This window comes from Amphiprion ocellaris, chromosome 11 (genome assembly GCF_022539595.1).
Source record: "Amphiprion ocellaris isolate individual 3 ecotype Okinawa chromosome 11, ASM2253959v1, whole genome shotgun sequence".
Taxonomy (NCBI): domain Eukaryota; kingdom Metazoa; phylum Chordata; class Actinopteri; family Pomacentridae; genus Amphiprion; species Amphiprion ocellaris.
Window position 1 is genome coordinate 9,794,452 of NC_072776.1, and position 27,888 is coordinate 9,822,339.

Genomic DNA, 27,888 nt, shown 5'->3' on the forward strand with positions numbered 1-27,888 from the left:
TGCTGGTCGTAGTGAGCAGCGTCACCGTGACTGACTGCATGTGACATTACACCGTCACACATACGTGTCACCGACACTCTGGCACGCTCCTCTCTGCTGATACTAGCAATAATAATAACAATGAATAAAATAAACCGTTTTATAACAAACTACCTTATTAATAACTAAAAGATAACGTAGTTAAACTGTGAGCAGCAGAGTTTTAAACACGTCAGTGCTCTCAGATGATTAATAGAGCTTTTTATCAGAGGTCTTCCTGTGTGTGTGTGTGTGTGTGTGTGTGTGTGTGTGTGTGTGTGTGTGTGTGTGTGTGTGTGTTTTCAAACATCAACCTGCTCGTATCGTAGTGAGCGCGTGCGCGGGGTGCGTGTGCGCGCGCACGCCTGTGGTCCGTTATTTTCCGGGTTGCGCTCGGTGGCGGCGGCGGTAGTTGTGCTGCGGCTGCCAGCTGACACTTGTACCGAGGAGGGGAGGTCAAACTGGACTCTCTCTCTCTCTCTCCGTGTCTCCGTCAGTCCGAGGGAGACGCTGCTAACTAGCGAAGCATCATCATCATCATCATGGCGGATCAAGGCGAACCCACGGCTCCGGTCCAGCAGCCGCAACCGGCGCCGACAGCCAGCTGGCCAATTACCAGGGAGTCGTACGAGCTGCAGGAAGTCATAGGTTAGTACCGGGGGATGTGTTATCACGGACGGGCTCCCGGCGGCGGGTTATCGGTGTGAACGACGACGACGGCGGCCTACCGGCTTTTTTCCTGTGTAGCAGCCTCCTGCAATGCTTTGCAATGCGGATGTTGCCAGACACGTTCAGAGGCTGCCGGCTACAGCAGATGTGTGGGTGACTCAGGCGAAGCGGAATTAGTAGAAATGTGGGTTAAAGCACAGTGTCACTGTCAGTAAGTGGCTTTTTCAGACCTGCTCAGTTTATGGCACGTGTCGAGTTTATTAGCCATTAGTGAAATCACAGAAGCTGTAAATGTGTTATTCCATTTGTTCATTCTGTGGCTCACAGAGTTAATTACAACTCCTCAAGTGGATGATGTTGAAATCTGTTTTCTATAATAATCATATAACTGATGACATTACTAATTATACTGATGGAAATAGTAGAATTGTTATTTTAAACATCACCTAAACATTGGTTTACCCACAGTACAGTATAGGTGAGACACATTTTATCATTTAGTTAAAGAACAGGATGGACACAGCTGTCAGGAGTAATTCTCACAGTGAGCAATGTTAAAGGTGTATTTACCATAATTGTAAAATTAATAGTAATGGAAATTATAACTTTTAGTATCACAAAAACATTGGTTTGCCTTATGTAAGTGAAGCGCATCACTACTAGTACTGCCATTATTTTTTAAGTTATTATCAATGTGTTTTCCCGTTCATCATTCAGTTAAATATCAGTATTAACACAACTGTCAGTAGTAGTTCTCCTAGTGGACAGTGTTAAAATTTGTTTACCATAATAATCACACATTTAATAGTATTGGGAATAGAAGAATTTTAAGTTTTCGCATCACTACAATGCTGACTTACCCATAGAACAAAGTGAGAGACGCCACTGTCAGAACTTCAGCTAACCACTATTTTCAGTATTTATCTGTTGTTACATTCATCATTTAGATAAGTATCGGTGTTGACACAACTTACAGTAGTCCTTCTAGCATTGGGCAGTGGGAAAATATATTTACCTCTATAATCCTACAAACTAATAACATCATTATTGTAATAATGGTAATGGAATTGTTATTTTCAGTATCACTGACGTTTTGGCTTCCCCAAAACAAGAAGTGAGACATACCACTTACAATTATTATCTTTCTAACCAGTTTTTCTATTTATCATTTAGTTAATATTAGTATTAGCACAACTGTCAGTAGTAGTTCTCACAGCAGACAGTGTTAAACATTCCATAATAATCACACAACTAATAATATTATTAGTTATAATAATGGAAATAGTAGAATGGCTGCTTATAGCATTACTAAAATGATGTTTTACACAAAGTTAAAAGTGAGACATACCACCGCTATAATCATTGTTTTCATTATTTATCTATTTTAACATTAATTATTTAGTTAAATATCACCATTAACATAGCTGTCAATAGTAACACAATACAGTTTCTCACAGTGGACAACTTTAAAGATGTATTTACCACAATGGTAATACAATTAATAACATTACTAGCTATAATAAGGGATGTAGTAGAAAAATATTACTTTAAGCATCATGAAAATGTGAGCTTATACAGATACCTGGACTGCCACTAACCTTTGTTTTCATTATTATATCTGTTTTTCCAGTCATCATTTAGTCAGATAACAGTACTAACACAACTGTCAGCAGTAACACAACACACTGTATCAAATAATAAGATAATGTGCTTTTATGTGCCAGTTTGTTTGACTGTCAGAAATTTATTTCGCAGTGATATCAGTAAAAAGCAGCTAATCCTCACACTGGAAAATGTGATGGAAACAATGTTTTGACTTTTTGATAAATGACTTAAAGGATTAACCAAAAATTTCTGTCGTAGACTAATCTATTATTGATGAATTGTTTCAGCTCAAGCTCCCATAATAGCCGAGGGATTAAAGTCAGTGAGTGCTACCATACTCACTCAGTTGTTAGGCACTGCTTAAATACAGCCAGGATAAAGAAAATATACTCTGTCAGCTTGTTATACAGGCTGTTATTATGCTGAAGTTGGTAGGTATGGTTATGAAAACTGTGGATACTGATGTCGTTGATTTATGGAAAAGACAACATAGAATGAATGAATTTAATATATGATCTCTTTTGCACAGACATCTAAAAACCTCCAGTGTTTGGAATTATTTACTTGCATAAGTCACATAATGCCGAAATTTAGTGTTCAGTGTGGTCATGTTAATGTGGAAAAAATGATAATTACTTAATTGAAAAAAAGTGGTAATCCTGATTCTCCTGCGAAGGTGCAAAAGGAAGTTGGGTGAATATTTTTGGTAAAAGTGTGAAGTGTGCAGATGAGCTGACAAGTCATATCATCAGTGATAAGGAATAACACCACAGCTGTTTGCTGCTGACTGTGATGAGTTAGTGAGACCACCCCTCTCTGTGCTCATAATTAGCTGGTAAGCAGTCAGATCTCGTGCGCTCTCTTCTTTGCCTTATCTGCCACTAACAGTTGGCAGGCATTATGCTGTGTGTCACAGCGTCTTGGTGTGAACAACTCTATTACTCCACAGTGTGGCCTGATTTGTAATGAACCAAGTAAACAACTCACCACGTTGGAAAAAAGTGCTGTAGTCTTAGTCAGCTTTTAATATTGTGTTTGTCTCATGCTTCAGCCAGCATGAAAGATAAAAACTGTAACCTAAACCCCAAAACGGAGAAACATCAGGCTGGAAAAGCGCATAGAGCTCCAAACTGATGGTGAAATTAAGCTGTGAAATCCAGCTGTGTGTGATGCGAGTCCCTCTTGGTTTGTGTCTACTTTGTCATTGCTGTGTTGTGGCTGTAATTCCAGGCAGTGGGGCCACAGCTGTGGTGCAGGCAGCCCTCTGTACCCCCAGACAGGAGCGCGTGGCCATAAAGAGAATCAACCTGGAAAAATGCCAGACCAGCATGGATGAGCTATTGGTGAGTACAATAAATACGGGCTATTTTCTCAGCCTAGTGTTTTTGTCCCACTCTCTGACGCTGTACTACTACTTTCCCTCTGATCCATATTGTTTTTGTTGTCTTTTATCTAAAAAGTCTGTGTCCATTAATGCTCTTTGTAGTTTGTATTTTTTGGATCATTTGCAGGAAAGCTGTTCTTGCAGAGGTGTATGTAAACCTGTGTACTTTCCTGCAGTTCTTGCAGATTATTATGAAAAATCTAAAATTCGAAATTAAAGGAAAATGTCATATATGTGAAATATCCTGTCATTTGTCTCTACTAATAGAAAGAAATCCAAGCCATGAGCCAGTGCAACCATCCCAATGTTGTCACCTACTACACCTCCTTTGTTGTGAAGGATGAACTTTGGTTAGTCATGAAGCTTCTAAGTGGAGGTAAGCTGCACCTGAACAAAAGAAACAAAATATCGCTTCTGTTTTTACTAAGAAATTCTTGTCAGTGTAATGATATTACAGTTTGTGCTTAAACTATCGATTAGGGAACAGACGTGTTGTAATCCACAGCAGAAAGCTCAAATACAGACATAGCAATAAAGAATGTACTCATTGTGCATTGCCTAATTTATAAGTCTTAGCATTAGCCTCTATTAATATCTTACTGGCAAAATGCAATTAATTTGACATCCTTCAAATGATTGCTGGAAATTTTTGTTTTTGTTTCTTAAGTTTTGGATAATGTGATCAAGCATAGCTAATTTGTTAGCATTTCAGCCACTGTTTGTCCTAATGTGTTCTAAAAGACAACAGATCAAAAAGTCTATTAAGCATTTTCCATGCAAAACATTTTAGGCCGGTTCTACTACAATCATCCTCATATTATCAAATAACAAATATCACTTGTGCTGTAATGATGTTCCTTCTCAGTTGTTAGGCGCTTAGTGTTGCTCACTGTAGTGCACTGAAAGAGGATTTGTGTTTCTCATTAATATGTGGTAAATTAACAGAACATTTTTGTTTTTCTCTTATGTCATTTTAGGCTCCATGCTGGATATAATTAAGCACACAAGCAAAGAAGAAGATAAAAATCGAGCTTTAGACGAGCCTATTATTGCCACAATATTAAAAGAAGTTCTCGAGGGCCTGGACTATCTGCACAGAAATGGACAAATTCACAGGTAACACTGTTAATTTGTCATTTTTTTCTCCCAAAGTTTGTCCTTTTAATAATTTTTTAAAAATATACAATAAAGAAATCCTTGATAAGAAGGCAGGAAGTAAATCACTTGTTTTTTTGGCTGCTAAATTCTTGGCACTTCATTGTTATGAGGGACTATGGATCAAACAGTTGATGATGTGGCTTAAGTGAATAGAAATATGTTCATTCTACTGGCTGCAGCTCAGTCATTGTGACTTGTGCAGTTCCTGCAGTTCAAGGTCACTGAGAGTGTGGCTTAACCCTCTATCTGCCCCATGGGCAGAGTTCTAGATGTTGATGGTCAGTGGGTCTCATTAGCCCGAATGGAAGAATCAATGCAGCTCCACATGACTTTGTTGCTTTACTGTGCTGTTGTTTTGTTGACCTCAGGGATGTGAAAGCTGGGAACATACTACTGGGAGAAGATGGATCTGTTCAGATTGCAGGTTTGTTGAACACAATATTGCCGTTGTGCAATATTCATTTGTTTGCTTATCATAAATGAAGCTGGACTTAGATTATGTGAGACCACTAATATCTCATGAATAATTCCGTATCTTCTTTTTCAATCATTCCTTTGAAGCTGGCAGCTTTTCAAAATAAATCTGACAGTTAGTTTATTGAAAGGGATTATTACTGCCTTTAAGGAAATAGTTATTTTTTCAAGACTGAGTTAATGGTTCATGCAAGTGTGTAGCGAAAGTACAAAAATCATATCTGTCGCTTTTAAAGCTGTATGGAAAGAATGGGGAAAACTCTTGTCTTGTCATACAAGACTCCCATTAATAGTCTTGGAGTCACACTATTTAGTTAGCCTAAATTAGCTCCTTTGACTGCTTGGAAAGATTTCTTCTGTTAAAACCAAGAAGAAGGAAAATATGGACCATAAATTGGCTCAACATAATTGTTAAAGAGCCCTTCCATTGAAAATTGAAATTTTTACCTCCTTGTTATGCACATTTTGTCTTTTTTTATGTGCTAGAAGATACATCATGAGCAAATTAAACAGTGCCATGGCTGAGCATTTCCATCATGACAACACAACACACTAAAACACAAACACCTCAGACGGCCAGGGTTTCGTACGTGTGGCTGAAATACTCCAATATTATAACTTACCATTGTGCAGTGTTGAATCTGGAGCAAGTTGGTGTGCACGGAAAGAGACGTGGGGACTTCATAGATCTGTGCATTTTATAGGAAGCAACGGTGTAGAGTTACGTCTAAGCTATGTTCAGACAGGAAGTGATTATTTTCATGGAAAAATGTCTAAACATATAAATTTGATACACAGAGATGAGGTTTTAGGGGTTTAATTAATCTCTGGAGAGAGATTGAATGAATGTCTTATTTAGGACAACTGTCAGTAGAAGAGATTTTGTTGCCATTTTGCCACTGGTTTGTTAACACTTCCAGTTCTTTGCTTCGTCTCACCAAGTCGGAGAAAATTTCCCAATGTGAATCTTGGAAATACAAGTCAACAACATAACAGATCCATTATTAACATTAAATGTTAAACCTGTCCTTTTCCTACTTTGACAGGTCAGCCACTGTTGACTCAGATGATCATTAACCTAAAGAGTCTTTATATTCTTGATAGCATGCAGATCATATTTACATAAAATGCTATCGTTAGCATGACATATATTAAAATATATTACAGAATTTGGGTTTTGCATTTACTCCCCAGCTATTTACACTTTTGTGTTTTGGCATGTACTGTTTTGGTAAGTGATAATCAGCAGCTAATAGCAGAGGCATTTGTGCTCTACTCAAGTCAGAAGACACCAGTGGCAAACAACCTCTGAGAAGTAAAATTCTCACTGTGCCACAATAAGCAAACTAAAATTAGAATTAAAATGAACAATTAATGGTGTTTTCATGTTCTTTGTTGTCTGCTCTTCAATATTTATGATCCACCCCGGGAGCGGTCACAAAGGTGCTTTAACACAGAAATTTAAAAATGCAAAGTGCTTTATATTTTCATAGTTATTATTTTCACTGAAACCTTTTCCACACACCTCTTCAACAATTTGTTTTCCTGTTATGCATGAATTCCTTTATTTCTATATTGTTACAGATTTTGGAGTCAGTGCGTTTCTAGCCACGGGGGGTGATATGACTAGAAACAAAGTTCGAAAGACCTTCGTTGGCACGCCGTGTTGGATGGCGCCGGAGGTGATGGAACAGGCGAGTCTATCTCTTGTCCACACGTAATCAAATGCTGGGGACATTGCATATCTCATTCAGTATGTCAGAAAATGTATTTGCCTGAGGCTATATTTAATCAATTTCTGAAGGTACTGCCATTATTAGTTGATCTATCTTTTGGGCATGTTTACTACAAAATATTTGCATCAACATAAAATCCTTGAGATGCAACTGTTTTAGACTGCTACTACAAAATGTTGCGATTTTCTGTCCACAGGTTCGAGGCTACGATTTCAAAGCAGATATATGGAGTTTTGGAATCACAGCCATAGAGTTAGCAACAGGCTCTGCACCCTATCACCGCTACCCTCCCATGAAGGTAAGTGTTCTGGATGTATCATTTAATCAGTGTGATGTCCTTCTCTTGAAACACACACTGACACTGGCAAAGAAAGGAAGAAAACTGTGGCTTTAAACTCTTATCTCCCAAACCGAGTTATTTCTGTGAAGTTTCATCCTTAGCAAGATAAACAACGTGGAGAGAACATATTTTAATGCACTGCTTTTGCTGTAATTGGAAAACCGAACAGCTAATAAAGAAGGAACCTTTAATCGAAAGGGTGCTTGATGTTTCTTTCCACAGCGTTTCCACAGTTTCCTGCTTTCAGTTTCTTTTCCTCTTCTACTTGCGTATTTGTGTTGCTGCTGAACTGTGTGGGCGGTTTTGACTATTTTTCCTGTCTTTTCAGGTTTTAATGCTTACCCTACAGAATGATCCACCCACTCTAGAGACTGGTGTGGAGGACAAGGAAATGTTAAAAAAATATGGCAAATCATTTAGAAAACTTATAACTATGTGCCTTCAGAAGGATCCTGCCAAAAGGTTAGCACCGCATTTCATATTTCACTCAAATATTCACCCAGTGAAGAGAGCTGATGCAATTTGTGGTCAATATGAAGGACCTGATCCTGATTAACATTCAGTGAGTGCCGAGTTCTGATATGTTTTCAACAATGGTACTTTCTTTTGTTTTATCTCCAGGCCTACAGCCGCAGAGCTTTTGAAGTGTAAATTCTTCCAAAAGGCCAAGGTATTTGTTTCATCTCAAATATTTGGCTCACCATCTTTGTTTGGTTTTGTTATTAATGTTATGCTTCGGGCTTCATGCCAACTCCAACAATAACTCAGCTGTGTATACTGAGTGCTTTTTGTGAGTTTATGATGGTTATGCGTACTTGTATGCGTCAAACAGAGCAAAAAGGGCCAGGAGGACACAATGCTAATCCTTACATGGTGTTAATCAAGTAAGAAAGATGGAATGTTTTATGTGTTGTACTCATGTATGTAATCTTAACTGCATTTTTGAGAATAGCAGAATAACATGTTGGACCATACAACATAGGCTGCATTCTAATAAACATACTCCTGTACTATATAATATGCGAGACAAAGAGAAGTAGTTGCAGTATGCCAAAAAAAATACTGCATTTTGCACTTTTTCTGACCCACAATCCTCGGCTACCTAAGATGTGTCGCATATGTCACAGTGCTTCACACGTATATAAATACGCTTGAGCCACTGAGAATGCAGTTGACAGTTCATTTTTAACTTCAGACTGCAACAGATATATGTGCAAGTCTGTCGAAACTTAGGGGACAATATTGTTGCCAAGTAGTAATTAGCAACTCTGTGAATACTGCATGTAGTGATACGTACTTGGCACTGGCAGTTACTGTAGTACAAACTCAAAGTGACAAAAAAAATAAATGATTTGTAATGCAGACTTTGTATTTCCATTGCAAAGTAATTGCCAAAATTATAATATCAGCTGTACAAATAAAATTTTGTGAATGGGACTCAGCAGGACCAGGTGGTGCAGTTTCACCTTACTCCACTTTTGTTTCCACTTAAACAGGACTAATCACCAGTGTTAAAACCTTTTACAAGAACCCAGATATCTCTCAAACCGTCCCTTTCAACTCTACCAACCCAGCTAATATAACTGAGGGCTCCCACTCTAATAAAATGCTACTTGAGATTTTTGTGACTCATTATTACATTTTGATTACTTTACATCATCTGTTCACTCTGAATATTGATTCTAGCCTGATTCATTTTTTCCCTCTTGCAGAACAAAGAATATCTGGTCGAAAAGCTTTTGTGTCGTGCACCAAAGATTTCCCAGAGAGCGAAGAAGGTATGTTTACATAAACATTCCCTGTAAAATAACTCGGTTATTGACTAAACATGAACAAATTATGGCAGAGTGCAGGGATCGACTGAAGTGCCTCTGTCCATCAGAGCGTCGCATTTACAGTCAACACAAGCTATGCACTCTGACTTTCTTCTGCACCTCAAACACTTTATGCCCTGTTGTGTAGATTATGTAAAAATATGGGCCATTGCCATGTAAGAGTCAAGTGACACAGATGTACTGAGGCTTGTGTCATTGGCTCTCAGTGCAGCTCTCTGCATGTGTCACACGAACGACAAACAGGATTAAATGAATTGTTAACATTACATATTGTTCAGTTCGCTTGCTCTGTTGGTCACAGTTTACAGGGAGGAAGTGCACTTTTCGGGCACAGCTGATATTGGCTTCACATAACAGTCCGCCTGGATGGCCAGGACAGAAGTGGGAACAGAGGGCCATTGCCAGAAGGCAGAGTGGCTGAGTGGCGGGGTGGAAATTCACTGACATGGTTGGGTGTAAATGGAGGACATAGTACATAGCATGGCCATTACTGTGTGTGACGTTATAATTACGCACACACAGGGCAGGGTGTCAATAGAGACGGAGGAAACCATGGGGGAGTGGCATGATGTTGTTGAGGTTAGTTGATGCTTAATGTGGCCTACAAGCATGTAACAGTCATAGCAAGCATGAAAACATACTTAATGATAAATAGATATATGAAAGAGTATATTAAGCTTTGCCGATACAGTGAATTACAGCTGCTGATTCGCAGTTTACAGCGTATTTACAGTCACTGACACAAACTATTATTTAAAATGAGCTACAGTATTAAGAATTTGCACAGGAAGGCTTTTGCCAATGATAAGTAGCAGATTAAAATAAATTAAGGCACTTTGTAAATGTACTTTTACTCAGTAGAATCTATGTGCACTGGAGCAATTTGATCCCAAAATGTAGAGCTATTGAATTGTTACTTTAATAAATACACTTTGTTTTTTGTGAGGAGTCTTGTTAGCGGTGTAAAATAGACAGCAGTCAGGGTACATGCAGTCCAGGTAATGTCTGATCCCCCTGATAGCTTTGGTGGAGGAAATGTGTGAGCTGCAGAGCCGATGTCCTTGTCATTTTGTGCTGATTTGACCTACAGAGTCATCTACATTATAAACTCAGCAACATTTCCCAAAGCTTGCAGAGGCAAGCAGTACTGTGGAAACACTGTCTTCTCAGGATATTGTGACCTCTTTATATGGAGACCAGAGTGGCTTTGTTCTCTTAAGATCGTGTCTAGTTACTGCCAAACGTCCTAGTTCGCCTCCTGTCTGCACACAGCCACCTTAAATCTGTTGACCTCTTTGATCTTCAGTATTTTCCCTCTGACCTTTTGCACTTATGTTCCCTGGTGTTCTCTTTCTGTTGTTTTTGTCCCGTGTGATATTTTGTAGTTATGTTAAACACATGGGATTCTCCTCCCAGGAACCAAGATGTGATGGGATTTAAGCAGCAAGACCTGAAGCGAAACAGCCAGTACTTAAATGGACTTTAAAAGGAACCTGACTTCTCCTCTAATATACTCCAGTGAATGAGAAGGAGATGGCAGATTCTGTCACCAGTCAAGTCATTTTACATGAATACTTTATCTAATGAATGAGGAAGAAACTGAATAATGAACTCCCTATAAAAGAAGGAAGTGGTGAATAGAGGACATTGCCTCTTGCATACCAGACAAAGCAGCTTTTGTTATATCTGAAATATAAATGTAAAAATAATGTCACATTCGGTCATGCAGTAGAAATGTAGGTACATGTCAGTTGAATATCCAGCAGAGGGCACCCTGACACCCACAATAGAGCATTCAAACGCTATCATTGCAGGCTTTATTGTTTAAAGATTAGACATTAGTGGCTTACAACAATGTGGGCTTGAATCATTGATGTGTTGCATAATAGAAAGTGGCAAAATAGAAAAGGAATGATATTGAGTTTAAATGTATGGTCTGGTGCACAAATGATGATGGAATACAGATTGAGTTCTGCATGGATGCTTTCTGAAGCTTGATTAAAAAAATAAATAAAGCAGGTCATTGTAGCAGAACGTGCCACAGTTTGAGCCTCTGAAAACCCCGATGAACACGTTCTGATCTTACAGTGTTTCTCTCTCATACCCAGAGATAAATTTCCTAACATTTATAATGGGATGAAAATGCTAACTACATGTTAGGCGTTTATTTTTTTTTCTTTTAGGTCAGTAAATGTGTATTGGGAGATCATGTATGGCTGCTGAGTGTATTGATCTGTGTCTGTTTTGCTCAAGGACCCCGAGCAGAACTGGGGGAGCCTTGGTTCTATGTCAGGTTTGGAAAGTAAACCCAACACCACCAGAAGGGTAGTGCTTCTTTAACTTTGACCTTGTCTAGAGCTGGGGAATTTATATGACCCTGCTGCTAGTGGCTTACAGTTTTTTTGTGTGCCGTCTTTTCTGTAACACTGTGGCGCTCTCATATCTTATCTCATATCCTATGTCACATTGCTAGACTAGTCACGTGTTGCTTGTCTTACACGCTTTTACTGACTGTGGAGCTGCAACAATTTAAAGGCTTTACCAGCGACTCTGCCATACTTCTTGTATCTGCTTTGTTAAAATGAATACGTTTGCTGTTATGTTACTGCTGTTTAACCATGTTTAAGTTATATTGGATTAGATATTTTGGAGCTTTCGCCTGTTCTCATTGTGCTGTACCCACACTGCTCTACTGCACTGATAGAATTAGTAACTACCAGCTAATGGGTTTCTAATGGAGTACTGAGCAGTTTTGTGAATCACTGTACGGCTCCATTTCTGGTTATAATGGGGAAGATTTCATGTTACAAGACATTTTTATGTAAGTATTACATATTTTTTGTCATGAATATATGTACATTTTTTTGTTCTTAGCGTAAATTGCTATAAAAAGATAACACTTTATCCTTAAGGCTATAGTGTTATCTCTGTACCAAATACATAACTTTAATGTGGATTTGTACAAGTGGACTCTAGACTAGCTTTTTTACATTGGTTGTACTGGTGTGCCCAACTTTTTTCATTTTGGTGCAGCAACACATACTTTAGGTTCAATAAAAAATGTTCGCTGCGTCTGAATAATACATTGTAAGTGTTCTGGACAGTTTCCGCGCACATTAATAATTTTTTAAACACATTCTCAAATGATTTTTAATAGGAATAAAGGTGCAGATAAATGTTTTGTATATGTAGCCCATTCTTTCTCATAAAAATGATCTGGGACTTAAAGTTAGTAAAAGGTAGCTCTTCTTTAGCTACACAATAAGCAATGCTGAATTTTATTATAACCTCTGGTGTGCCGCTGCCTGGTAATGCAGAGAGGTGGAGCTACTCTGCATATCACGGCATAGGATCAGGTTCTTTGAGACTTTGTACTTTTTTCAATTCAGAACATCAACATCAGCAATCTCTCCCAGCTATGCTTTGGCTGCACTCTTTGCAATTAATGCAATGTGTAAAGTTGGGTGTTTCATCATTTCTCACATATTTCCCACAGGTTAAGCATCTATTTGCAGTGGTGGGTGGCACAGCATGACCGATGTGCGTGCAGAGACTCATGCAGTTAAGAGGGGGAGAGTTTATTTACACTAAAATTAGATATCTTGAAAACACTTTACATGCAGGTTGCTGAAAGATGCTACAATCTGCTAATGTTTCAGCAACTTGTAAAAACATGGCTGCTATTAGGCTGTGCACAGAGAAGCCTCTAGTCTCCACAACGAGGGAAAATAAGATGTTCTAATAAATGATCATTGATTATCTACTTAGGCAGGTTGTCCAGGGACACAGACAGACCTGTCAGGTGCACCGGTGCAACCAACAAGAATGTTTCTGAATAAAATGGTCACACTCTGGAGCCTCGTACAAATATTTTTCATCTTTTTATGTCACAAATGTGCAGCCAGGATAAGTAAATCAATTGAGTCCAGTACTCAGCAAACTTTGAGCTGCCCTGTAAAACCTAATGGAATCATGGGTAAAGCACAATGCATATACAAGAAAATTGGGTGACAAATTAAAGGAAAAAGTGAAACCATTGCACCTTACAGTGAGAGGGATCTTGTGGCTCTGTTATGCTTTGGGGCTATTTTGCTGGCATGGTTTGACTCCACTTGTCCCCGAAGAAGGAATGGTCACAAGTCAATACAAAGTTGGTCTGAGTAATCGACTTTATCCTATGATAAAATATTTCTGTCCTGCTGGGAGCAGTCTCTTCCAGGATGACCACCAATCTTAAGCACCTTTATGGTATTTTATGGACCCATGTGTTTGACAGACCTTCCACTGCCATTATCAAAACACCAGATAAGGGACTATCTCTTGGAAGAATGGTGATGCTTTCAGTAGAGTTTCGGAGAATCGATGTCAAGGAACTTTGAAGCTGTTAATGGAGGCACATGGTGGCCCAAAACCTCACTAAGACACTTAATGTTGGGTTTTCCTTTCATTTGTCACCCATCCCTACATTTGCAAATGAAAAACCTACAAATAATTTCACTTACATCAAATATGCTGGTTGCGTGTTGTGGTGTTGCAGGTGAGGAGAGTCCCAGGCTCCAGTGGCCACTTGCACAAGACAGAGGATGGAGACTGGGAGTGGAGTGATGACGAACTGGACGAGGGCAGTGAGGAGGGCAAGGCAGCAGTGAATCAGGGCAGGGTAGGTGAGACGCCACAATCACGCATCAGCAGTGTGTATTTTTTCACATTTACTATTTATGTTCCTAAGCAAAAACTTTTACAACACACCATTAATATACTTTATTTAGATTAAGATGTCAGTGTATCAAAACTACACCTTATGCATGGAATTTCAAAGTTGGAGTCATTAAGGTGTTGCATGCCATGTCTAACCCATAGATCAAACCGTTATGCAACTTCCCTTCTGTCTTAGACACTGTGCACTCCTTCCCTCCCCGATCGGTTAGTTTTTTGGATAGCAGATGGCTTATCTCTGAGAGAGCCTGTCATGAGGTTGCTGTAATGAGCTGGAAGATAGCTGTAAGGATCTGAGGCAGGAGGAAGTTGACAACTATGATCAAAGAGCCATTTGATAAAGATGCACAGCTTCAATGTGTGATGCAATAGATAATGCTTTACCAACAGTAATGATTTTAGATATAGATTGTTGCTGGTAGTGTTTTTTTTCCACAAAGATGTGTTTTCTGCTTCCTTTTATTGATCTCAGTCTTGTTACTTTTCAGCAGTTATACTGTATTTTTGCATAGATATATTTCAATATTTCACAGACAGATGAAATGATGAAGAAAATATACATATAGGGATGAAATACTGTATGAAAAATGCATAAGGTATGTGCATTACAGATGGTTTGTTCTTTGATAAAGTGAAAATAGAAAACATTATTACTGCAGTATGTCTGAATATGAACATGTAAATGTGTTTGTTTGATTTTTCTTCCCTCCAGTCACGAAGGGTCAAAGATGAGGCCAGAGATGTAAGTTAGCTATTCATCTTTTAAACCAACTTTAACATGCCATATGACATTAAAATTCTAAATATCTATTTGTATTCGGCGAGGAGGCAAGTCGTAACAGACAAACAGGCCATATCCTCTCTGCTGCTGTACAGTTTGATAACTTGGCTGAGCGGCATTTCAGGAAATGCAATTAACTGGCCTACTTCAGCAGATGTTTGTGTAAGAATCTTGAAGTCAATTATAAATGTTTATTTCACTGCACACATTTTAATGCTGTTTCATCAAAACAGCCAAGAAACTGTTTTAAACAGTCTGACAAAGCCGGCAAATTGCTCCTCATTGATTGTTTTGAATTGACTCTCCTCTGTTGTCTTTATAGGATGAGCTCTGATTTGATATTTACCAAGGATGTAATAGCATTTGCACAATTATGCCTCTCATTTTGTTCCTCCTAGAATGAGGAGAATGCCAACAATGTCCCTATTGAAGGCTTGTCTATTCAGCATCCCCAGGTGAGGGATTCAGCAGCAGCACTAATTTGTCATGATTCAATGACCTTGATGCCACAGTGATTGTCTGTGTGTGTTTGTGTACATCTCAGCTCGTGCGTGCTTTACATGTGTGTGTCTGTTTGCGCACGTGTGTGGGTGGGCGTATATTTATGTGTGTGTACGTGTGTGTGTATATGTGAGAATGCCGGTCTCCTGGAGGGATGCTCTCAGCTGTAATAACTCAGAGTAAATGGCTGTCTGCCTGACAGTGCCGGCTCAGTGGCTGGGTGTATCTCATCTGAAGACTCACTGCCATTGTAACCCATTTTCTAAGGCTATTGTCATTTTGGAAATGAGCCAAAGCAGTTTGAGGTGTAGCCTGGTGTCCCAGTCAGGAATTAACTTTGACAGCTACTCAGCAGTCATTTCTTATCCATAATATCCATTCTCTGCCACATAAAAAGCCCATTTGTAATATGGTATTGATAACTGTGATAGACCCTCACACAATACACCTTTATGTATTGTTCCTTTTCTCTTCCCTTACAACTTTCCCTACAGCTGCATTAGATGGAAGACATTTTTCAGTTAAAATGCGCCACATTGCCTGAGCATGCAGTCACTGCTACACACACTTCAGGTTTATTCTGACTTTATGTTCATCTTGCTGCTGCCGGAGCCTCATGCTCTGCAGTACATGCTTGGGTGTTGTCTTAGTGGAAAATGTACACTGCTTCATCACCAGACATTCTCTCATGCAGGTCGAACCATATGAGGACACAGCCTTTATTCAAGGTGCCGTGAACATGGTACTACGGCTGAGGTGAGACTTGTGATTTTTTTAAAGATCATTTTCTGCATCACATACACACGCAGGTGCAAAAACTAATTCTAAATCTTATAGCGATACAGAGCAGATTTCTGGATTTGTCATCCCTTTACTTTGTCCAAACCAGGCTACTAATAGCCCCTAATGATCTTTGTCTGCTCCAGAAAGGTTCTGGTATTACCACAGATCCCTTCATCTCACTTTCTTACTGGTCGAGTTGTAGGGAGGAGTGTTACACATCATTGCTTCTCTTGCTGGGCTCCACAATCTGCTTTCCTCCCGTAGACTGTTTGCACTCGCAGCACCACAGTCTTCTTGCTGCATTATGCAGGACATTACTGTTTATGAAAATGACAAATTGGAGGCCTATGATTCAGCTACGGAACGATCAATGTTGATACCTCCTGTTATGAAACAACTAAATTCAGTGCCAACATGTTGGTATTAAGAGAAGTTAAGGTAGATGCTTATTTTGCTTTTATTAATTTTTTTTTGCTGTTTCATCATATATTTTTTTTAACATTTCTTTGTCTTTTCTTATTGAGAATGCAAAAACAAGACAGGAAGCAGCAACAGACACCCAACTGTGCATTTTTGGACACAAAGTCTGCTTGCAGCTCCCTGATGAGCCGGTTGCTGAGCACGGTCTTGCTTGAATAGACATCTGAAGGTCTCCCCCCAGGCGTTGAGCATAGCACAGAAAACCATTTTATTCTGTGCTTACTAACAAAACAGTGATCGGGATGCAACAGGTGGTGACTAACTGTTTACTGGTAAAAAGTCATTATTCTAAGCCTCTGATGAAAACAAATGTACTGTGCTTTGATTGTTTTGGCCTTTTCTGTTCTGCAGTTTCACAGTTTGTTCATGATGTTTGTTCAAACTGTGGATTTTCTGGCTTGCACTCAGATTATATCTGGTTAGACGCTTTTATTGCAGCTCTCATTACACGTAAAAATAGTGAGCAAGCTTGTAAAAATGTGTCAACACAGGTTGAGGCAGCAAATTATTTTCCACAGGATAGCACTTTCACCATGTTAAATGTGATCATGGCATTAGGCTGTCAGGTCACCTCTATGGTTTGTCAGCAAGAATTACTGTATTAGAGATGCAGACGTGTGACGGATACCCTCTTAGATATAAGTCCAAAAGCTTGACATGTTTCTGTTCAGAAATATAAGGGCTTGTAGCTCTTTTATGCCCCAACAGACCTTTTACTGTACCTTCTTCTTCAGTGTGCTCATGTGTTGATGATAAGATATGTGTATTATGCTTTTTTATTCCTTAACATACAAGAAAAAATGTTGACTTGAATATTATACTGGAAGCAAATTTTATGATGCCTGTTGAAAAGACTTTTTCTGATGCTATCAACAATTTTATTGGTATCCAAACAGCAGACATTAACTGACTTAGAATCATCGTCTTTTAAATGTGAATCTTGGAATACAAAAAGATTCATAGCAGTTTGATTCCGACTGACGAGATGCTGCTTTAAGAGAACTTTGACTTTTTGAGAAGATTTTGGCTGGCGTGTTTTAAAGTGAATCAACACAGGGTTTTAAAAGATGAGAGGCTCTGCTCATATTTTGGGATTTTCTTTGGCTGTGCTCCTGTGTTGTGGGGGCAGAATGAGAGATATTTATGGCTTTTCCAAATAGTATGAGGCTGCATAAGAAGCAGTGTATTAAAGTAGGATGATGAAATAAAGGTTTTATTTGGAATATTAATGTGAAGCTGAAATATGTGGCGTTCTTCATTGCCTTTTTTGGCTGTTAAACAGGAGTTATCAGTGAGGGTTTACTTACTGCTTCTTGTAATATGACTAACAACTCAAGGTCATTATTAATGAAAGTGGTTCTTAGTTCTTAGCTTGAAACCAGTGAAAGCAAGTGTGAGTCAAGTTTGTGAATCTGAACCACAAACAAATGCACCGGCTTCGGTGAACAATCAAGCAGTTTCTTGTTATTCCTCAATGTCAAGAAGATTATTTTCTTTCTTTTTTCTAAACTGGAACTTATTGACTCCTGTCACAAGTGCATTATTATTCTAATAAAGAGATAAACTGGCTAAAAAACAACAAAATAATCATGATAGTGATTTAATGTTAAAATCCATGGCAGCTTGTAAAAGTTTAAGGACTTTAAAATAGTGAATGCCTAAAAGTAACTGCATTGGAGAGACCAAAAATAAACAACTAATTGGTCTCCTTTCTCAACTGAGAAGTGAGTTACAGCTTATTAGCATGAGTTTATGGTAATATGATCCCTTCAGTTGCAGGGACGGGGGAGCAGCAGCAGCATGATTGGATTATTTTCAACATTTTGCTTGGAACTCACCCATCTTTTTTTTTTTTTTTTTTTTTACACGAGCATTGAGAGCCCCTGAGAATAGCAATGTCAGCAGTTTAAAGGGGAAATGCACACAATGCTTGTCAGTTTGGTGCAATGTCATTGGAGCTTGAATACCCAAAATAGGACACACGCAAACCGATTTCCCTGAGAAGTTTATGTCAAGAGGTGACATTTCTTTGTGTTTTCCAAAGTCTCTTGTTTATAAAGGTAGCTGCAGGTTGACAAATTCTGAATTTGAATGTCAGAGAAGCAATGATCTTGTGTATGTGCCTGTATCTCCTGAAACTTCTATTCAGTTGGGTTTTTTTTTTAAGAGAGAAGGCATAAAATAGGCTTCTCAAAGTCAGAGCAGATTTTTGATTTTGGAGTTTTAGGCTGTTGGCCAGACAGAACAAGTAATATGATGATGTCACTTAGACCTGCAAAACTGCGACAGGCTTTTTCACAATTTTTCAGACAGCTTTATTGAATAAATGATCAATCTATTAACTGTAATGCAGACTCAAGAGTATTACAATGAGCTATATATGGGAAAATAGGGAGTTTCTTTAAAGGCATATTTACTTTTTTTGTACTAGTTATAGTGAAATTAACATCTAACTCAATTTCTAAAGTAAATGCATGAAGCAGTAAATTAAGATTGGAGACCAGACCCTTCACACTTTAGTGATATGTTTTTCTTCAGAAAAATATAATTTTGAAAGTTCAGCTGCCCTACCAAACTAGCCTAAAGTTGAGGCCATAGTAGCGCTACACAGTGAAGTTTGGTTTCAGTCCTTGAACATTTTCTTTCCCCCAAGTATTTTGTATTTTCTTTTCTGGTAAAAATCTGAAATTTAACTTCAAAAAGACCCTGAACTGCTCTTGTTTTTCAGTTATGTGCTCTTTGGGTTCAAGTGTGAGCTTCGGTTACTTGTCTTTGTTCATTTCTGACCATGGATTCTCTGCAACCTTATGCTAAGTGGCAGGTCCTTTAAAAAACTAAACAAATCAGAAAGCCTGTCTGTGTATAAAATGTAGAATAAACCTATCTCCTCTCTACACCACAGGATGTCCGTTGGTTGGCCGCATAGTGTGTATCATATTTGCATTTTCTTATCTAAAAATTCCAGTTGGCTCCACTATCAGCAATGCCAGTGACAGCCAACAATGCTGGGCTGCACTGACAAACACTGGAATAATTTTTAATTAATTGCATTGAAGTCTCCAGTCTCCATTATGTTTTAAATGTTTTTTTAAGACATTAACTAAAATCACAGACTTTATTCTTATTAGTGGGGAAGCAGTCTGTCCATGTTATTATGCATGCTTTCTTCCAGAAAAAAGGGTACTAAATTTGCAGTTGTTCAGCAGAGTAATACAGTCATCTCATGTACGCAACTGAGCTCACAGTGTTCAAAAAGGGTTTTGGTGGCTGAAACAGCCATTTTTGTGTTGCTCAACTGTGGAATCATTAAATCCTTGAGCGGGTATTCGGAAAGGCACTGATAACACAGTCTTCTATACATGGCTAATCCCAAACGTTTGTGCTGCAGTCTGACAGAATGTTTTCCAAACAGTCTCTGTGGGTTTTTCTACAGAGGAGGCAGATTTTGAGGCACACCTAATTTGGGCAGGGTTATGATCATCCGACATACATGTTGCCTCGTCAGGCTTGGCAATGGACGCACTCTGCTTCCACTGCTGGGAAAAGAGACGTTGTTTACATCCATCTGCTCCACCAGAATTTTTTTTTCTTCTCAACTGCAAAATGTCTGAAATTAAAACAAGTCCGGTCGACTCACGGCTGAATGATAGTAAATCCTCATTCCCACCGTTTCATGTAGGCTTGCTGCTAACAAACTCATTACAGATATGTCTTTGGTTTGGTGTGTGTGTTGACTTATGGCTCTAATCTCATTTGAAATTAGGGTTGTGGGCTAGCCGGATGATTTATATAACTAGATGACAAAGCAAATTAATCTTCCTCGATTGACAGTGTTTTTGGGGGCAGCACTGTCAGGTCCTGCCTTGACCAGAAAACAGCTACTCCCCTGCCACAAACACATTTTGAAGACAGATTTCTAATACATGTGATGCAAATGAATGCAAGCTGATGCTGCACAGAGGCTGAAGGATGTAGTTTGTCAGTGCAGTAAAACTAGCTGTTCATAGCTGCAGATATCCATGCTACAATTGTCCACAAAGCTAATTCTTGTGAGAATTTGTATTACATTGAGGAGTAGCCCTTTCGGCTGGCCAATCAGAGGTATGATACTTGTTGTTATTGAAGCATTATTAGTGTGCAAGCCCCATCAATAATCTAAATATTGTATGAGAGGGTAGGTCTGAGCTGTTTACATGATGGAGATGCACTACTGTTGCATTACAGAAGCTAACAACGACATGAAAGTAAAATGTGGGAGCTTGAAGAGGAAGAAGACAGAACACAAAGCTGTATGGCTACGAAACGAACGAATGGAAGAATTTCTGATCTATTTTAGAGATGGTGTGAGAAACCTGGTAGACAGATGAAATAACTGTTACCTGAGAAGCAGTGGGTCAGAATAACAGCATGACAGCTTATTTGTGACCCTGCAGAGGCTTCTTCTTGCGTTGCAGGTCCATATAAGAAAGAGTCCTGACGGGTTAATGTTCTTGCTGATGGACTGTGTGGCACTAGAAGGTGGGAAAGTGATGAATGTGTGTGCCAGGGTCTGAGTTGTAGAAGTTATGTTTTCACCTCATAGCGGGTTGTGACTTTAGGATGAGGTGTTCCTTATCTTGCTGCTTGGCGTTTCAGTACACTGCTGTGGAGGATGTGGTTGTGTTGTGGGTTGGTATTCTTGTGATTTTTGAAGAAACTGCTGGTCCTGCGGAGAAAGTCCTGAACTGTCTGCTCTCAAAACTTAGGAGGAATTTCCCCCTACACCTTGTCATCACCTCTCTTAGCTCACAGGAGTAATTTCATCTCTGCACTCAGCCATGATCTATAACTCCGTCAGGTCTCGACAACAAAGTTAAATCTGCCATTTCAGATGCTACTTGTGCAATCACACCCACTTGTCTCTTCTTTCAGGAACTCCAGAAAGGAGCTGAATGACATTCGGTTTGAATTCACTCCAGGGCGAGGTAAGAGCTCAGCCTAAATTAATTTGGAATATGCTATTCCCTTCGTGATAACATTTCTCACTGTATGAGTTGCTGTGTGTGTAATGGATAATGGCAGTGTGCTCTGGACAGCATCTAATTCAGTATCTAACGCAATTACCTGCTAAATGGAATGTTGCGGGCCCAATATTTGTCATGTTATTCTTTCACAAGACACTGCTGATGGCGTTTCCCAGGAACTGTTCTCGGCTGGTCTGGTCAATGGGCACGATGTTGTAATTGGTAATGTTACACTCTTTTTTTCCCCATATATTTTGATGTTTGAAAACATAAAACCATTTACTATAAAACATCACTTAGTGAGCATTACAATGTTACAAGATAAGCTATTGTCAGAGATTCACAGAACCTTATTTTACTGTTGCAAGGCATGTCCTAAAATTTTCTCTGCATAGTGTAAAAATGTCTTTGACATTATTTCAACATTGTTATTCTCATATGCCCTTTCCATTACAGTTGCTGCTAACCTTCAAAAGATTGTAGATGACCCAACTACCTACAAAGTGTTGACCTTTAAGCTGGTGAGTTTCCACATGATTGATGGCTGACGGCAGGCGCCATGGGTTTGTCATGCCCGACAGTGTCCAGCCACGAACAGCTTGTTGATGAAAGGTTTGCTGAGGAATGTGAGAGCCAGAGTTAGTAGAAAGGCCACAAACAGCACAAATAGCAGCAGCACGAACCAGCGTCTGTCGCTAAGGGTTTTTCTGTCGATGACACAAAGAATTATTTTAGGAGAAGGGGTAGGAGTGATGGAGTGGAGTAGACTGGAGGGCTGACATGACAGACACAAGTAAATATGAGTAAGCAATATATGTATTTTTAAGTATTAAAAGAATAAAAAATCACAAAATGAAATTTAATTTAGATGACATAAAACAAACTCAGTATGCTTAAATTATGTAAATACTCTGATACTGAACAGTTCTACATAAACGCATTGTAGCATTAAAGCTAAATATTAGACATTGTAGGTTCAAATTCGAAAATATAGTTCGTGTTGGATTTTTTTATTGTCTATCTCCATATTTAATAGAACATGTTAGGCTTTTTGTTTTTTTCCCTTATGCTTTTGTGTATGTAAAAGGCAAACCTATGAAGTCAGGAAAACACAGGAAACACTGCACCATTACCTCCCTGGAACACTACATCATAATGTAATAAAGTCGCAAAACATGTGGCTAGCACCTACTGTGAGAAGCCCTTCATAAAAGACTGAGCAGCTCCCTCGAGAAGAGATTATTTAAGACAGAGGGTTAGAGGAGCAATATACAGTAAAGAAACATGTAAACATATTCTAATTGACCCTGAAGTTACTAATTAAACCTATGATTGAATTTAATTTGAAAACCTATGATATTGAATTTCCCTTCGGGGATTAATAAAGTTATTGCATTGTATTGTATTGTATGAAGTACAAAATGTGGTATAATATTTGTCCAATCAAACTAGCCTCTGAATGTTGGAAACCTTTACCATGAATACCTACATTACGTTATGCCCCAATTACATTTTTTAAAGACAGATCCTCACTCAAATCACTTTATCCGACCCAATTCAATGTAAAAAATGTTGTGTTACATTGTTGTGCTTGTGTAACAAATCTGGACACTGAACACATGACCTAAATAACTCTGCATTAGAAGAGTACTGCCTGCAGAGCATTTTTTCCATGGAGACAGAAGAAGTCTGACAGTCTTCATCTCCAGCATGAACAAAAACCTGTGGGTCAAACACAATTTTCAACCAACACCAGCAATGTTTTCTTTCTGTTGGCTTCTCTCAGTGTTGTGTCGTGTTAAATCATAATCGAAACTGCTGGTTTACTTATTTACGGTCACCACAGTTTACCTTTGGATCACTCATTTCGAGTACAGACACACTTTGTTCCATCGTCTGCAATCAGGAGAGGAAAGGACAGAAAAAGACACTCTGGATGTTGCATATGTGCTATTAGGAAGTCACCTTTATGCTGCATGACCTATTAGAACATGATAAGGAAAGAAATAATGTCAATCCCTCTGGCATTGACAAAAATATGTAAATTATATTTTACTGACCTTTATGTAGTTGTTGGTAAACAACATCTGCGCTTAAGGTCACAGTATTTTACAGAGCGACCTTTCTGCTGTTTGCCTTATCAGCAGCTAGAAGTGCTGCAGGTGGACGAATCTCTGGAGAGTCAGAGTGAAGGCAGAGTGGGACATGCAATGCAGATATATGGGCATGCTTTATTTCCATATGTTAACTCTGCTCTACTGCAGGCAATGTGAAGTCCTCACTGCAGTTCAACTCTGCCTTTCTAAACGAAGAGTTACGAGGGCAGCGTCACAAAACCCAGGGACTGAGAATAATTACCCTCATGAGGGGAACAATTCATAACACTTTATGCTGAGAATTTATGATGTGGGTGGCACTATAGCAGCTTTATGGCTGAACTGAACAAGAGATCACCATAGACTCTGAGCTCACAAAAACTGACCTGTTTTAATAGCAGTGCCTCCATGTTGATTAGACAACTGCAGAGCTCTCAGACCCCCAGAGTGTTGGAGTGTCTCTCCCAGATAAGGCGTGAATTGTGGTGGCCAGCAGGTGTTAGGTCACCCATTCATTCTCCAGCTTTTCCTGAGGATAGCCAAATGGAAAAAAAACACTCCCTCATTTTCAGTCAGACAAATCTAAATGCTCACTCTTTGTAATATTACCTCAGTGAACAGCATCTAACCAGCCTAAAAATTGAGGCGAGATGAGGTGCTGGAAGTTAAATAAACCGTGCTTTGTCGAAGGGAGCCGTCTAGTTCGTCTGTGTTAATCATCTTATTCTAAAATCGATGGACTGCAGGGATTTGATCCAATTTAGCCGCAAGAGCATCACTAAGGTCAGCCGTTGATGCTTAGGTGATAAGGCTCGGGTTGCAATCAGCGTTGCGATTCATCTTTAAAGGGTTGCATGAGGGTAATGTCAGAGCAACTCAGTCAAGTTCTTTCACATCAAATTCTGAAAAGCATTTCTTAATTACCTCAAGGGCACTGCCATGTTACAACAGGAAGTAACCTTTCCTTAACTGCTGCCTCAAAGTTGGAAACACACTATTAAAGTATAATTGAAAGCTGTAGCTTTGTGGTTTACCTTAACTAGAAGTAGCCCAAACCATGAAAAACAGCACCAGATGAGAAGTAAATCACAGAATTATTAATACCTTTCAGTCATATAGTGTAGCCCATATATGTTAAATACAATATGCGTTTTTATTGTGTACAAACTGCGAAGAGGTGAAGATGCAAGTAATCTAAACTTTTGTTTTCTCATTTGATCCTTTGATCATATCGCAACAGCAGCTGCTCTAATCTGATATTACACCGTAGCTCTGGCAATAATACCACCTTACTGAATACAGATTAGGTACTGGCCAGATGTGACCAAGCTACACGAATCCCTTCTTCATATCCACTGCCTTTATACAATTGTAATCAACATGTGCACAAGCTGTAATCAGTATTATTATGATCAGCTGATCAAATAACTGAGGCACAATGTAAAAAGGGTTTGCAAGTAGTGAAGGAACAGGGATTTATCACACTACTCTGCAGTTCCGCATCACACTTTTAGCTCACAGTTTTAGCTTTATAGCCCAAAACTTAGCTGTTTTGAAATTCCTGCCATTTTCAGATGCAGTAGTAAAAACCTGCTTTTAGCATGTACTGTTATGATTTGTCTTGGAAGCCCAGAAACACCCAAACCAACTTTGCCCCATTACTGCTTGATTTATAATTAGCAACAAGTCTGACAATGTCACTGTTGCCTTTGCAGCTCGTCGTAACTCTCTTCAGATGGCTCAAAAGTCACTAAAAATAAGCATATGAAAAGTAGAATAAATGAGTTTTGGATGTCAGCCAGAACCACAAGTTTAAACTTAGCGATAAAAATGAGGAGAGAAAAATGATCATCTTCAAATTTAATGTATTTTTAACCTCAGTGCACAGTAGCCCAGCTGAAACTGAATCACAATTTTATTATGTAATTGAAATAAACTGAAGTTCTGGTTGAGAACAGCAGAGAATTGTCCCATTTTTTGTTGCTCCTTTCATCTTTTGAAATCTGATTTATCGAAATATGAAACTTTCTGATTTTTCGGCTGCCTGGTTGTGCTGATGGAGATGTGAGTGATCCTCTCGCTGTCTTCCTCCTTGTGCAGGCTTCCGGCTGTGATGACACGGAGATTCCCGATGAGGTGAAGTTGATCGGCTTTGCGCAGCTGAGTGTTAGCTGATGCTCTCTCTTCATGCCTGAAGCAGGTGAGACAGGGGAGACAGTTCAGGGCAGACAGACTGAGGAACACAACCACCACTTCCTGCAATATGTTCCCCCCAACAGAACCCTCCCTGAAAACTCACTCCTCGCTCCTCCTTCCTCACTTCTTTTCACCTTCCCTGAGGCCCAAGCTCCGCCACCGCCCCTTCCTGCACCTCCTTAGCGCAAAATCCCTCCTCACTGTCCCCCCGACCTTTAACCTTAACAACATTCCACCGCCCAGCGCACAGACCAGGATCAGGATACAGCCCAGGAAACCTAAAGATGTACTCAGGTGGTGAAAGAAGGTGATTAAGATGTAGCTTTGAATGTTTTATTTATTTACTCATTTTTGTTTTACATCACATTACCTCTGTGTTCAGCAAAGCTCTCATTATTTATTGAAATGAGAAGGTTTTTTTTCCCCCCCTCTCACGCTGTTTTGTTGCCACAGTGAAAACAAATTTGCTTTGACTCACATCTCACAAACCCACTCATTTGTGAAGTTTCCCTGAGGTCTGTGTCAGAATGTAAGATTTAGTCCATTTATGGGGAAAAGCACATTTTCATAAGAACATAATGAATGTCTAAGAATAGAATGAATTGTATTTCTGTGTCAAGGCTTGTTTCATATTACCAAGAAGGGACCCATTTGCTTCAGTGCGCAGTAAAAAAAGAAAAGAGACCTGGATGCTACTGTGTATAATTTGCTGCTCTCGACAGTGTTAACGCTTCAAAATGCTAGAGGTGCCTTGTTCATTTTTCTGTGCCTAAGAAAGTAGTCAACGAGTGAGACCACACAAAGACCAGAGCCTGCTGATTACCATTTCACCGATGTATTAGTCCAGCAATGACACAATTCAAGTGAAGTATCTTGACTTAATGAGGCAAACTGAAATGCACTTTTGGGCTGAGTGTGTGCGCCCGACAAGCAGATGCTTAGCCCCCGGAGACAAGTTAATTTGAGTGCTTTTGTCATCAGACAAATAAAACATAACAGAACCTGCAGTGGTGTAATCTGTTCTGGTTGATGCGTTTTCAGATGCCAGGCTAATCAACAAAACCACAACAGTTTAATTTTCTTACTCTGTCCTCCTGCACTACGAAACTTTCTGTTCCCAAAAATATGGCAGTTACTAAAATGTACTGTATGACAATGCGTCTGAGGATGAAACCAAAACGGCAACTACTGAAAGGGCGACGAGCCATTTGTTTGTCCAAACAAGTCCAGTAGCTCTAAATTATTTTTAAGGTATTGAGGTGTTAAAATATTAACTTCTACTAAATTCTTTATTTTATGAAGTAATTTATTGTGTTTTCTATGTACAGTATGTGTACCATTTCAGCATATTACCCCTATTACCCCCTCTCTGTAATCAGCTGATGTCAAATTTCCGATGAGGAGCAACAAATAAAGAATTGCTATTATTTAAAAAGCTTCCAGTGTCTTAATATATATTTATATATAACTAGATTAGTTTGTAATAATTACCTCAGGCACCACCTACACTTAAACTTGATTTAATACTTGATAATAAAGAGAATGTTTTTATGTTTTACTACAAATTTAGAAATGCAATCATTATGTCTCCAGCAAGGATTCAAATTACACAATTTTTTTATCTTTTAATTAAAAATTTTAATTCAAAATCAAGAAAAGCATGCACAATTTCATACACTCCAAGCATTTGTTGCTACAGCCACATGTGATCCAGATAGACTAGGAGCTTATGGTAGCTAATGTTAAAGACCCCATTGAGTGGGGTCTTTAACATTGTTGTTATAGTGTTTTTGTTTTTGTTTTTTTAAATGTCAAACCCATGACTGAGCATTTTCACCGGGAAAATGCAGTAAACCGATGACAAAAGTACAAATTTAAATGTCCAGGCTTTCATATGCAAAAAAGCTAAAGATCCAATCCTGTGGACTTGTGGGTGGCCTTTCTGTATCATTCTTCTTTTTCAGAATGGGATTCAGGTTGGAACATATTTGGCGAAAGTACTACAATATTACAACGTACTATTGTGTAGCCTAAAGTATTTTAATGGTGTTTGAGGGGAGTTGTTAGTGAGCTGGTGTGCTTGAGCTGCAGAAGAGCTGCATCTAAACCCCTT

General features: G+C 39.0%; 1 protein-coding gene across 4 annotated transcripts; it reads left to right on the top strand.

Moving 5' to 3' along the window:
- Positions 1–353: 353 nt before the first annotated feature.
- On the top strand, positions 354–27,210 carry stk39 (serine threonine kinase 39). 4 transcript variants are annotated; one of them, XM_035951166.2, is made up of 19 exons: positions 358–666; positions 3,523–3,635; positions 3,944–4,052; positions 4,654–4,792; positions 5,203–5,258; positions 6,893–7,002; positions 7,241–7,342; positions 7,713–7,846; positions 8,006–8,054; positions 9,097–9,162; positions 11,473–11,544; positions 13,757–13,879; positions 14,648–14,677; positions 15,115–15,171; positions 15,912–15,973; positions 21,392–21,444; positions 21,637–21,705; positions 21,940–22,004; positions 25,680–27,210. In XM_035951166.2, exons 1-19 carry the CDS (start codon positions 561–563, stop codon positions 25,752–25,754), a joined length of 1,590 nt encoding a protein of 529 aa, XP_035807059.1. In that variant the 5' UTR covers positions 358–560; the 3' UTR covers positions 25,755–27,210. The 4 variants fall into 4 exon arrangements, with proteins under 4 accessions (XP_035807061.1, XP_035807059.1, XP_054871414.1 ...); XM_023276630.3 differs by lacking the exon at positions 11,473–11,544 and having other exon boundaries at positions 363–666; XM_035951168.2 differs by lacking the exons at positions 14,648–14,677; positions 15,115–15,171 and having other exon boundaries at positions 354–666.
- Positions 27,211–27,888: the final 678 nt, after the last annotated feature.

What these genes read in the sequence shown, in the direction of transcription:
- stk39 (XM_035951166.2), top strand. Translation starts at nt 561, where the DNA reads ATGGCGGATCAAGGCGAACCCACGGCTCCGGTCCAGCAGCCGCAACCG. An exon ending in ACCGCTACCCTCCCATGAAG is followed by an intron (nt 7,343 to 7,712) that starts GTAAGTGTTCTG and finishes CTGTCTTTTCAG; the next exon opens with GTTTTAATGCTTACCCTACA. An exon ending in CAGAAGGATCCTGCCAAAAG is followed by an intron (nt 7,847 to 8,005) that starts GTTAGCACCGCA and finishes TTTTATCTCCAG; the next exon opens with GCCTACAGCCGCAGAGCTTT.